This window comes from Bombus pyrosoma, linkage group LG7, assembly GCF_014825855.1.
Source record: "Bombus pyrosoma isolate SC7728 linkage group LG7, ASM1482585v1, whole genome shotgun sequence".
Classification (NCBI taxonomy): Eukaryota; Metazoa; Arthropoda; class Insecta; order Hymenoptera; family Apidae; genus Bombus; species Bombus pyrosoma.
The window spans coordinates 3,905,702-3,919,195 of NC_057776.1; the positions used below are offsets into that span (position 1 = coordinate 3,905,702).

The 13,494-nt window shown below is 37.3% G+C and overlaps 1 protein-coding gene across 2 annotated transcripts in view; it reads right to left on the reverse strand.

The window, feature by feature from the left end:
• Positions 1 to 228: 228 nt before the first annotated feature.
• LOC122569750 (doublesex- and mab-3-related transcription factor A2) overlaps positions 229 to 13,494 on the reverse strand; it is a 32,388-nt gene continuing 19,122 nt past the window's right edge. The window contains exons 3-7 of one of the 2 annotated variants that reach the window (XR_006317567.1): positions 5,158 to 5,280; positions 4,317 to 4,588; positions 3,335 to 3,641; positions 1,724 to 2,265; positions 229 to 1,648 (exon numbers count right to left, since the gene is read on the reverse strand). Coding sequence is in view for 1 of the 2 variants with exons in the window: in XM_043731289.1 (XP_043587224.1) it covers positions 1,940 to 2,265; positions 3,335 to 3,641; positions 4,317 to 4,588; positions 5,158 to 5,280 (1,028 nt within the window). In the remaining variant the exon portion in view is untranslated. Of the gene's footprint in view, positions 2,266 to 3,334; positions 3,642 to 4,316; positions 4,589 to 5,157; positions 5,281 to 13,494 lie in introns of both variants that reach the window. The other variant, XM_043731289.1, reaches the window with a different exon arrangement.

Genomic DNA, 13,494 nt, shown 5'->3' on the forward strand with positions numbered 1-13,494 from the left:
AGTAAACAATATTAGATTCAAAGATGTTTATAAAGGCATAGAGATCAAAATATGATATTTACCTTTTATAGGTATATTATATTTTAAACAAAAATTCTTTTCAGGCTCAAAGCTTTTAAAAAGGAGAGAAAGAGAAGAAAAATTGAATTATGAACAAAGGGTAAGATTCATTATCGAATACTATGTATGGAGTATCAATATCTTATTTATTATTCTCATAAACCGTCTATACATTTTCTCGGATAACATATGGTAACTACAAAGAACGACGCTTCTGGTCGCCGGCGAATCTAAACATCTTAGAGCCGTGATACTTACAGGCAAACACTTATGCATAATCGGTCGTGTTATACGTACATGTTCCTGTATCCAGAAACACGTAATTTATTTTCCGTTTTATGTTCTTTTTTCCTCAACATCATTTTTTTTTAATTTTCTTATTTTTGTTTTTGCTCTTTTTGTTATTTATTACGGGTGTAACTTCGCTAAACATACTCCGTGACAGTATTTCCGGTTAACTGCAATGGATGATCAGGCTAAAGCAATTCACGCGTATTTACAATTCCTTTCTCATGTCCTATCCTCCTTTTTCCTGTTTTCTTTTTACTGGTTAATTTTTATCGTGACAATACAATTTTCTTCTTTCATTCTCTCTCTCCCTCTCTCTCTCTCTCGAACATAACCTACATACACACACACACACACACACATACACACACACACAATTCGTTAAGTCGCTTTATCTACACATGTATAAAGATATATTGTTACAATGAGACAGCCGTTCATCGCACAAACGGCTCGTTTTTCATTCTCTTTATCGTGATCTGTTTCTCTTAGTACGTTCACGGAACGAAACACTATACGAAACTGATCGACACAAGTTGTATTATTCGGTGGATTACTGGCCACACTGTTTCATATATTCTTCAGAGACGTTCGAGAAAAAATCTTCAACTTTTCAGAATTGAAAATTTTCTAACGGTATCCGCAGCACGCGGTGGAGAGGGTCTACGGGAATTCTTCATTGTGGTTCACACGCTATAAAATTACGGAACGTCTTCTTCCGCCATATTTGATTTTCTTCGAAGAACTTTGATTTCTTCTTAAGTGACATACCTTGTATGTAATACGTCTAATATGTTTTTGAGGAAATATGCAATTTCCTCGGAAAGACATGTTTTGGAAGTTTCTTCTTTGGACCTTTTGGATTAGGTTACATTCATAAGTATGTAAGTAGAATTGTAGATTTCACCAATTCTTCCTTATCTTCCTTACTTAGATTCCATGATCCGTTTTCTGTTTCCAATCTTTTTCAAGACACTGTCTCATTCTTATCATCTGTTGCAAATCTCCATCATCAGAACTATTCGTCCCCAAACTTCCATCTGCGTTTTTCAAACTGCGTCATCATAACCTCCAAATCCTTACGACAACTCATTTCACGCGTAAGGTGACATCGTATCTTTTTTAAAAAATCACATAGTTCCAAATCTTTATCAATCTCTAGCATCTGCTCCAAATATCCATTCAGAACCATTCGCTGTCAATCTTTCATTATGTCATCATAATCTCTAATGATAACTTGATTAACTCACAAGTTGACATCGGATCCTCTTCAATCCCAAGTCCTCGCCAATCTTGCCATCTGCTTGAAATTTCCTTTCAGAACCATTCACCTCCAAACCTCCTTTCCGTCATCATAACAACAATAGAAAATTACCAAATATTTCTTGTCACAATGATCTCGAATCATCCTCTTCGTATCCCACAGAGACCCGGAAACCTTCTGGAAACCCTCTCGCTCCCCAATATGACTTCTCATCCTCTTGAAGAAACGACAGCGGACGCGCCGCCATTTCCATGGTCAAAATCCCTCCCCACCGTTACCCCTAAGCTATTGCAGGTAAGACCAGGTGGCGGCCTGCGCATCGTCCGGTCACTCGGAGTAGCTCGTCTTGTCACTCGCATCATCGGGACTGGTCTCCCGATAGGCGTCGCCTGTTCCATTTGCGTGTAGGCTCTGATTGGGCGGCTTGATCACCGTGGGCAGGTAGCCGGTACCCGCGTACGGCGCGGCCAGGAACCTGTGCCTGGTCGACGGTATGGGAGTGGTGCAGTAAGCGGCCCGGCTCGCATATGCGGCTGAGACCGAGGCAGATGCGGCCGCAGCCGACGCTAACGCGCCTGCTAGCGGCGAGAACGCAGACTTCGGCTGGAGACTGTCCTCGCAGACCAATACCTCCATCGCCGACACCACGTCGCCTGCGACACAGACACCTCTGCCAGTTTCTATTTCCTATTTTTTCTTTTTCTTTTTACAATTCTTTCTTGACTTTTTGTTGGCTATTTTATCGTTTTGATTTGTTTCTTTAGATTAGATTGGAAAAAGTTTGATGTACATTTAATTAGGAATGGAAATAGTGGAAGGTTGGAAGGGATGTATTATATAGCATGCTTAATTTATGTAGATTATTTTATGTTGGAAACTTTAAATTATTGGATTAAGAATACTGGATTGAGAAATACTATTTGTTCGTTTCTTGAGAGGTTTGAAACCGACAATTCAACCCCTTCGGTAGAAAGTGTTTTAAAAATTGCGAAACCACATTAGTATCTATTATTTAGTATCTACCTTTAGCATCTACAATTACTTGCTTTTATATAAAAATTCTTTACAATATTAGAAAATTCGATCTAATATCTATTCTTTTCTATTATTATCGTTTTGGAATATTCCAAAATTGCATTTGTAATCGACAAAATTTTCAATAGCAGATACTATTTATTACAACTCTTTAACGCGACTTTAGCACATATCACCTATTTTTAAACTTGTCTCAGAATATTCTAAAGTTGCATTTAATTTTTCTATTTAGATATTTCTAAAATTCCCTCAGAATATTCCAAAACCCACGTTTGGAACCCTAATTCTAAACCTAAACCCAAATTCTGAACCTAATCCTGGAACTCTATTCTATACTTAATCCATTAAAAATCCCCTTCATCAAATCCTGAAACCAAATCTAATATCTATATACCATTCTTTTCAAAATTCCCTTCAATAAATTTCAATAAAAATATTCCTAACCTCTGTGAAAATTCCAAGAATCCCTCCCAAAACTCATTCCCAAAGGGTACCACGAATCTCGCGACCAAAAGGGTTGAAACTCGGCCGTGGGTTGTAATGGAAACTCGAGAGCACTATGGACGAATCTTCTCGAATTGTTTCTCAGCCACGTGTCCGTCTGACGATCTCTCAGTACAGAGGACCAGCCGAGGATCGTGTTCTGTCCACGAATAATGGCCGCGGATATCGGATTGCAGTGCCTACCTTTGCACCGGTGCAACAGAGCCTCGACGTCCGCGCGACGTCTTCCGGGAAACACTCGCAACAGTACGTCGACGGGCGATCGTTGTTGCTGCTGCTGTTGTTGTTGTTGCTGCTGTTGTTGCTGTTGTAACTGAAGGCCGCAGGTTTGTTGAATATTTTGCATCTGCATTTGCATTTGGATCTCGCGTGGTTCTGGGATGTGATGGTGGTGCTGATGCTGGTACAAAGCTGGTGAACAGTAGAGAGAACTCGCTGCTGGACCATAGAGGGGAGCGTAAGGTGGAAAATGTACTGCCGTCGCTGCAGCCTGGAAAAGAGATTGTAAGCATTGTTTATGTTGTTGGAAATAATGTGGAAATGGTTATGGAGTAGCATTTTGAATTTAGCACGCCTAACATAATTCTAACTTTGCTCTCCTCCTTCGTGGGATTATGTTCAAAATAAGCTACGTCGCCTTTTTGCAACAATGTATACATTCATTACAAATAAATTAATGGAATATATTTTTAAATATTATGGAAGAAGAAAAAAATAGTAATAGAACTTATCATAATACAATTATATAACTGAATTTACGAGTTTAGAAGTCAAAACAAAGCTCTATTTAGGTTAGGGTCTCCTATGTCCACAAAAAGCATGGATTTTCATAAGCACACACATTCGTAATATATTTATTATCACTTATATCATTAATAAAATCACATCGTTTACACAAATTTGACGAACTTTGGATTTAGGTATATATACATAAAAAATTGAAAACGAGCTCACACAGAAAAAGGATTGCTAAAGGTAAAGTCAATCGATTTCAGTGAAATTTTCCGCAGATATGTATTGAAAAATTACAAAAAATGAAGTTGCTCGATTTGACTACTAAACAGCTTATAAATTGGTTCCTCTATATCTTCTATATCGAAATCGTTTCGTTTGAAATCCCGTATATGGAGTCGTAATCGTAAAAGGATTAAGGTAAAAAGCTTACCGCCAACGAGGGTAACGGTGGACTAGGTCTAGGCTGCACCAGATCCACTGGCTGAAGGGTCTGTTGCGTCTGCTGAGGGCTTCCGCTTTTACGGAGGCTGAGATTCTCTGGCGCCGGCGTATCCTCCCTTTGCGGCGTTAGTGCTGGCGTCAGTGGAGGTGTATGCGTCGGACTCTGAGAACCTGGTTCCGGGCTTCCATCTTCGGAGTCATTCAAGCTATTTGATCGTTTTCGCGTTGTATCGTTCTCCGTCATTCCAACCGACGTCGGAACTGCAGTTACAAAATAATTATTTCCAGATTAGGTTTACCTATGTTCATAAACACATGAATATTTATAAAGATATATACGCAGCCTTGTATACAATCACCTTGTATACAAAAGATTCAATTATTAAACTATTAAGCAATTTCTATTTAGGTTAGGTTTATTTATGGTTTTAACTAAACACGAAAATTAGGTGAATACCTAATTTTCTATGCCTATACTCATACATTCATTTACGTATTTTGTAGCTTACAATTAATTCTAATTAATTCTCTATTCTGTATATGGTGCTGAAAGTAAACGTGTTAATGATGAAGTCTTTGCGGGAAATTTGAAAAACATTTGATATCTTTCGTGTTATAGTGACCTATTATATGTATAGATACATACATCACTTAACTAAGGATGAAATTTCTACTAGACGAAGACACTCTCTTGCAAATTGAATTACAATTAACAAAACTAGTCTACAATTTTTCTTCCAATTTATTTCATGTAATAACTCAAATTTACAATTCTAACCTCAATCGTTAGTTACGAATCGATCGAAATTCGAGATTTCAGGGAGCCTTACCCAATGAACGGTCAGCAAGAAGTTCTCCACCGGAGTCGGAGTCACGGTCGTCTTCGTTACCGGTGTCGCTCGTGGAGAGCATTGTTCCCGTAGTGCTCTCAGAGATTCTCGACCTCTTTGTGCCTGGAACAAAACAGGGCGTATCGTTCGTTTGCGAAATAATAAAAAAAAAAGAAAGAAAGAAAAGAAAAGAAAAACCGCGCATTAATACGCACAATACCTATGAAATTCTCCAGCGAGCAAACACTTTACATTGTTCTACGACGCACGCCGAATTGACTCTTACAGATCCTTGACACCCTTGAAAAAACGTTGTGCATCTTTTATTGTGAGTCCCGCGCGTATTTACCACCCGCTGATATTCGCGTCGAACCGTTTCGTCCAATCACGTAACGGAGAACGTGTAACGATTTATCGTTATATAGATATACATGTATGTATGTACAAAGATGAAAATATTTGAATATTTTCTATACAAATTTTTTATCGATATATTATGTCTCTTATATAGAACATTTTGTAATCATACTAGAACATAATATTTATTGTAAATATGTATATATGTAGCTGTTGCCAAACTAAATCTTGCTCAAACGTAATCCGGACCTAACCAAAACCCATTCTAAACGTATCTCAGTTCCACTGTAAAAATAACAAAAAGCATAATACAAAGAAAATATATTATAAAGGTATTATATGTATATTGTATGTATTATAAAATATTATATTATAAACATATTATAAATGCATTATGAGTGTATTATTACGTTTTATAAATATATTGCAAATGTGTGAAAAATTAATGTAAATTACCAAAAATGCCATGAAACTGTTCAATTACGATAACGTACACCACGATACTACACTCTGCACTCTCCTAAACTACGTACATAATACAATCTGAAGAGTGTCGTTATAACGTGCGGAGATGTATGCACGTGCACGGCTATTAAGTCGCCGTCAGTGCCTGAAAGAATCCAGCAGGGGTGCGTTGCCCGTCGAAGGAAGTCTACTGCGGTTGACCGCTCGTTAAAAAGTTTAACCGGCCACTTATTAGCGAGACAGAGAAGGGACGAGTGCAGGAACTTGGGGGGGGGGGAGTAATACATATATAGGGCGAGGAAATGTAGCTTCCAGCCTAACGTTTCGTTCTTACGATCTCTCCCTTTTTCTCTTCTACTTCCCTCGTTGCTGTTCCACGGGTTAATTCTTGACGCGCACGCTTTCGATAACAAGGTTGTTTCAAGTGGCACTCCCGAGCTTGCTCTGGGGTCTGCTTGCCCCGAGCAACTATATCGAGTGTTCCGCTGTTTAACTTAATTGCCGCTAGCTGCTACTTCGCAATTGCTCTCTTTTCATATAGAGAGCAGATTCGTCGCTTAGTTAGTTAGTGTGCAAAGTGGAATTTGATTGCGTGTTTTTTTCAGTATCTTTGAATGCCTAGAGACTGTGATTGGATCATGTTAGAGGTTCTGACTTGAATTGTATGAGGTTCCCTTTTAGTATCTAAAACGGATTTTTGATGAAATCGTTATTATGACACATTCTGATCCTGTATTCATTTATTTGAAACTTTATTTGAAATTTGCTAAATTCGGCGTAGCTTCTGTAGTAAATTCGGAATAGATTGTGGTTAGGTTTGGAATAGATTGTTAGATTTGGACAAGATTCAGTATGAGGATAATTGTATGCATAAAACTGTTCAGATATGTATATTTGTAGTAAATAGAATGTACTTCTATGTGCGTTTTCAAATTCGTTCCAAATTTTACTCAAACATATAACCAGGGTAATCCTTTCTCATTGTAGCAAGTACTAATGAGTAAAGTTAAGATAAGTCCAGCGTCAAAGTGTCTGTCACTTTATAGTGACAGATTATTCTGGCACATCACGTATTTTCTTAAAAAATATACTAAAGTCATATATATCAAAATCAATCATCCTATAAGATCAAAATCATATAAATCAATCATAAAAATAAAATCATATCGTGCCATCAATTTTTAATCCTATCAGTTATAAAAATTCAAACTGTGCTTTTTTAGGTTATGTAAGGGAATTAAGTAACAGTTTGGCAATTGCAATCTCCTCCAATGGAGAAAAAGGAGAGAAAGTGAGATCACAGGGCGTCTATTCCAGGAATCTCTCTCGACGGAAGTTACTGTGGAATCCGTCGGTGGTAATTCGAGGTGAACGAAACTGAAGTGGGCTCGAATTACTGGGGAACTATTAATGAAACAGGGATTAAAAGAAAGAAGCTGGCCAACGCAATGGGGGGAACAGATGGGTTCGTCGAGCGTTCGTGAATGGAAAGAATCGCTGCTTTTTCGCTATTCACGCGGTGTAGTTGTCTGTGACGATGGTTTTAAAGGTTTCTGATCGCGGTACGATGTTCCTCGGTAAAGGTACACTTGTGAGAAATTTGTCTGAGGGTAACTGCATGCTTTTTTCAAGGTAGCTGCCTTTGATTCGGATATTTGAGATGATACTTATTTAAAATGTACATAATACTAATATCAAAAAGAATATCAAAGGAACGTTTAACAAATTCGTTAATATTATTAAGAATATTAAAGAAGAACTTATTCAACATTTGTGTAATATTGATAGATATTTTTTCAATATTATAGAAACTATACATAAGTTCAAAATTAAATTATAGATACCATTAACTAATTGATTAATATGTAATTTTCTCTTCTTCCTAGGTTAAATTTTCCGTACAATGTCAGTTTTCATATTGTTAAATTATTAACAATAATAATAATTTCACTTTTAAGAAAGCACATAATGCTAAGTATTTTGATAATCTTATATTGTTGTGTAATACTAAATACGTTACATTTTGTACTATCATACTTCTGCATACTTTATATTTTTCTATCCCTTTTAATTTCATCCTTTTTACCACAAACAAGTTTACGTATTTCCATTTTATTATAAGAATTAGAAATTGATTATACGAAAGCATCTCAAATTTGTTAAAAGTTCTCGAAATACCTACGAACTTCCTTATTTATTTTTTCAAGGTATAAAAAGGAAATCAAAGAGAAAGGGAGGAGAATGTTGGGAAAGTCTGTCGAAGGTCGTCAATAATAGTTTCCAATACTTGCCCAGTATTTTGCGGTAACGAGACCCGTAACGACCGTCCTGCAAGAAATAAACGAGTCGGATTATAGTTTTCCGTTTCGCTTAAACTCAATCGTTCCTGCAGAAATACAAGTTTCGAGCGGTTCGGTAACGACGGATCGAAGAAATTTTTAAAGAGCCAAGATTGACTGCGTTGAAGTCACCACGAGTCTCTCCAATCCTCTTCAACTAGACGTCTGTACACTGTACTGTACACGTGTACAAGCAAATTGAAGTACGGTAGAACGTTCGACGATAATTTGCTCCAATAAGTTTGAAATAACGCGTCTGATATGTTATATATTTGAAATGAATATAAGAGTATCTGAATTTGCTATTGATTTAGTATTGCTATTTTATTATATGAGCAAATTTTATATATAATATATTATATTATAGTATGCAAAAGTTTTAGTCTTTTCCTCAAGCATTCATGTAGAATTACGTACTTTTAATGGATATAATTTACCGCCTTTTTGTGCAATTGTTTTCTTGGTATTAATCTATCTGAAACGCCAACTTCATGATGGATTGGTCACGATGAATGAATTTACATATAAATAAAGGAAAATTGAAAAGAAGACTAAAACTTTTACATACGTTTAATAATAAAAATGATCAATTTACGAATTATAAAATTATCGCTACTTTATTATATTTGGCAGGATATATCAGAGATTACGTATAGAACAATTTTTATTTATTTTATAAATAATTGCAAATAGACAGATGAAGTTTCCTTTGGATGATTCGGCTGTTCAGTCGAATAATTAATCGTTGCATGATGGGATGTTTATATCGAAAAGTGAAAAAAAGGAGTTTAATTAGTTAGTGATTTCCAAAGTACTGTATTATTACAAAAAATTCCTTAATATATAATCGTTCCTTTTAATTATTTCTAATTCTTCCTATTATACAAATAACTCGCCAAGCATCTGGTAGTTTCATCCTTTATATCTATTATGTTATTAGAATTATATCATATAGTATATTTTTTTTAGTAGAATAAAAATTCACGATTAATTGTTGTTTTTCATTTCAGTATTCTAATGAAAAATATCATTTGGTGGCAGTCTAATAATACAATGACAAATAAGTCGCGCTTCTGAACAAATAAAAAACGGAAGAACCGACCAATAATTCACGGGGTGGTATCGATCGAGCACGTGACTATCCGGCACGAATTCCAACGCTGTTGAAAATGATATTAATGACGATCGACACCGTCAGGGGAAAGGAATGCAATATCGCCGCCGCTGGTGTTAATGTAGCCGCTGGCTGCGACCCATAGAAAATTCCACGCTGAAGAAGCTTTTACCCGCGTGGTATCATGAACACACCATTGTCGTCGGAAGGATTACCAGACAGTTATTAAAATATCATTCTTCCACGGTGACCCCACTGCCTCCAACAGGGAAATCCACCCTCACGCGCTAGACGTCATGGGGGCGACTTCACGTTGGCTGTCTTTCTGCCTCTTTTTCAACGTAGCTGGCGTAACAATGTGCGTGTTTCGCGCGTCCTTGAAACCAAGGGAGGTCTCCGATGATCGCGTGGGTGTATTCGCAAGTCACGTTTCACAAGGAGTAAAAGGAAAGGATCGTTTATAATGCGAGTAATTGAAAGTTAGTCCATCCTTATTCCAATAGCAACTTTATAGTAACTACAGAAAATACCTTTGTAATTACTAGGCCGCGGATTTTTATGCAAACATGTATTTTCATGGAGATAATTAGAGATATAAAATCTACATAGAGATTTGTTACGAGATGCGTAAATTTTATAATGACTACTGTACATCAGATATTTTTTATATTCATATTTATTAGGTGGATTTATAAATTTTTCATATACGCATAAAAATCCACAGTCTGGTAATTAATTAGGTTCCATTAATTAGGTTCAATGTTTCGTTGGAAAATAAAGGTATGTACAAATACGCTTTGTGGCTACTGTATATTAATTATATGAAGAAATTGAATACAAAGACAACATAAATCATATTTTATTTAACCATCCAATTTCTGTAACGTTTAAGGAACGAACGAAGGATAGCGGTAATATCTGTCGTAGAATCAGATTACAAATTTGGAAGTTGCTTCCTCTACATTCCAACGATTCGCCACCAACGAGATGAATGACGAACGGATCACTCAGGTATCCACTGTGTCCACTAAAACCTTACTAGCGATTTTAATCTGCAGGCATAGGGGAAGGTGCGAAAACGGAGACAATATCGCGATAGGTCACGCCCAGAAACACGACGACAACGCTAATCCAAATAGAAAAGAAGGGAAGAAGGATAAAAAAAGAAAAAATGAAAAAAGAGAAAGAAGAAAAGGGAACAGTATCGTGAGCCGAAATCTCTTCAAATTTCATTCGACATCCCCGTATCAATGGTCGTCTTGTATTTCGAGAAGGGTGAATGCAATTTATTGTAATCTCTTCTGTTGTCGAACGCACACGAGCGAGAAATGTCTAACTTCTTCGTTGTATCGCCATCGCCAAGGTGTAACGTATCACCGGTGTGCTTTGTGGGACGAGGACTGAGGAAGTTAATAAAACTCGCTTCGACGTCGACAAACTCGCGGCACGACCCCTCCAAAAGATTTATTACGAATTCGGGCATGAATGGAATATCTACCATGTTGGAGATTGCGAATATGTAAGGAGGATGGTTCATGAGAGTAGAAAATGGCGAACATGTATCTTGTTTCATGGTGGATTCCGTTTAACAAATTGAACTTTTATTAAGTTAGATACGTAGCTATGTTTTATTAACAGAAATGTAAAAAGGTTCATGTGTCGTTGCAGATCTAATTTAACTCTGTGTCACATCTGGTGCATTTCGAATGTTCCCAGCTTGGTCCGTTATTCTTCGTTATATTCATGAACGATCTGTTTGACACGCTCAACAAGGCTATACTACTTCTATGTAAATGCGGATGATCTTAATCTTTTGTATCAACTTAAATTAAGTTAAATTACTCCGATGCACAAGATATGCAAGCCGATCTTAATGAACTAACCAATAGGTGTACGCGTGATAAGTTATATTTAAGCTTATCCAAGTGCCATATGATGAAAATATCACGCAAAAGGTATAAAGTTATGTTTCTACGCAAAGTAGTCGACAAGAAACGATTGTATCGAAAAAGATTGGCTGGTATCGTCTTTGTCGTCTTTGTCGACCCGGCCTAAGCGAAATTTATAGGGATGTTTCGTGTCCTCCACAGTTGCCCTGCAGCCTGTGTCCTATTACTCCTATTCTCTATTATGCAGCGGCGCCGTAGGCCGGAAGCTCCCGATATCTATATGCCATTCTAAATTATTCGGCATTGTCCTCGCATGATTCCATTGTCCGCGTCTGTCTCCACCGTACGGTGATACGCCGCGGTCCCGGGTTTAGGGCGTAGACCTACAACAACGCGAATCGTGTGCTCACACGATCCAGCCCGCTGTGTGTATCTGCTTCGAGAGCGCGTCTTGTCATCGGTCAAGAGTGTCTACGGACTTGTACGCTATAGGGATGTCTAATTAATCGCGGACGTACTGCTATCTAAGAATGTACCTACGTGCACATGTGTCTCTCTATACAACGCATATATATTCGTGTACAACATTTCTCGTAATTATGTGCGATACTTCTAAATTTCCCAACTGTAAAATTTGGAAAAGAAAGAAGACGACTGTTGCGAAAGAAAATGTAAACGGAAGAAATTTTGGGAAAAGTTGTTGTCATGTATCATAAAAGTTAAAATATTAGATCGATACTGATAATGGAATAACGAAGCTGTAATCTTCTCCTGTGCGTAGTAGAAAATAAAATTGCCAGTAATATTATCGATTGCTGATGGTACTCTAAGTGTCCGTACGCTCAGGCTAATCCTGAGAACCACTGAACGAATTTTTGTGCGATTCTCACTATTGCGAAGAGCATTTCTCGAATACGGTTTAGGGACTTTGGGAAGAATTTAGAGTATGAATCGCTACGATATGGGGCCAAGAATATAAACAAGAGAAAATTTAAGGATATTCGCACGAGCGATCTTCTCCGCTACGATCATGTTTCGTTTATAATCGCTGCCACGGTATACATAACAAAGCTGCGAGTGATGTCTTCTCTTTTCTTGTCTTGCGACATGTCAGAATCATCACGACTTTGCTGTGTGACGATCGGTGTTGTTTCATGGACCACGGAATGTTTACCGAGTCGATGAAAATTCAGAAAATAGTGTTTGAATATTGTTGAAAAAGATTACACGTATGAAGTCCCGGGCCAATAAGTAAAGGCCAAGACCGGACCGATAGTTTGTTATAATTAAACTGCCGGTGTGTATATATTTATGAGAAATTAAAAAATGCAAAAATACATGTTATGCGTAGAATATGTAAAAACATACATGTACCTAGAATACAGTCTTGTTATACTACTGATATACGATGTAACTGGAAGTCATCCTTAAGCTGCAAGGAAAGAGGATTACGAATTACGAATAATAAACAAAGATAAAATACTCTCGTTACAATATTTAGGGTTCGTTTTCGTTTTCTTCTTTTTTTTTTTTTGTTTTTTAGTTGCATTCATAAGAATACAAATCTGCATAAATATGCGTAGTCCAAGTATAATATTACTTCTAACGAGTGGTTTCTGACGATCGTTCAAAATTGTAAACGTTACAGTATCCACTTACAAAGCTGGGATATTAATTTTCAACAAATGCGATTCTAAGAAACAAAAGATATCACGATATTTCAATGAGAATTTAATCCATTAATCCAACAGAAACGAACTTGATATGTCTATTCAACTGCATTCAACCCTTACTATGATATTTCGATGCCGTTTGCACCTCGAAATACCCATTTTCCCTGAAAAATTCACGACGCAGCGCGAAGAAAGGGTAAACGGAACGAAAAAGAGAGGAAAAACGATGACACATCGTTATTGTCTATTCCCAGCGAGTGTGAAAAAAGGGGTTGCACGTTCGAATCGCCGCAATAAATAACCCTTCGAGGCGTTACAGTTATCACGAGCAGTGTTGGTCGATGCCATATAACTGCACAGTAGTGCCGCGGACTTCGCAGCCTTTGGCCCCTGTGAACACCCCCGGGTAATTCGAGGGTCGTAGGAAGCATCCACTATGAATTATCATTTCCTATTGTTCGGAAGATCGTAAAGTAACCGGCTGTTCGCGACTTCGGGGG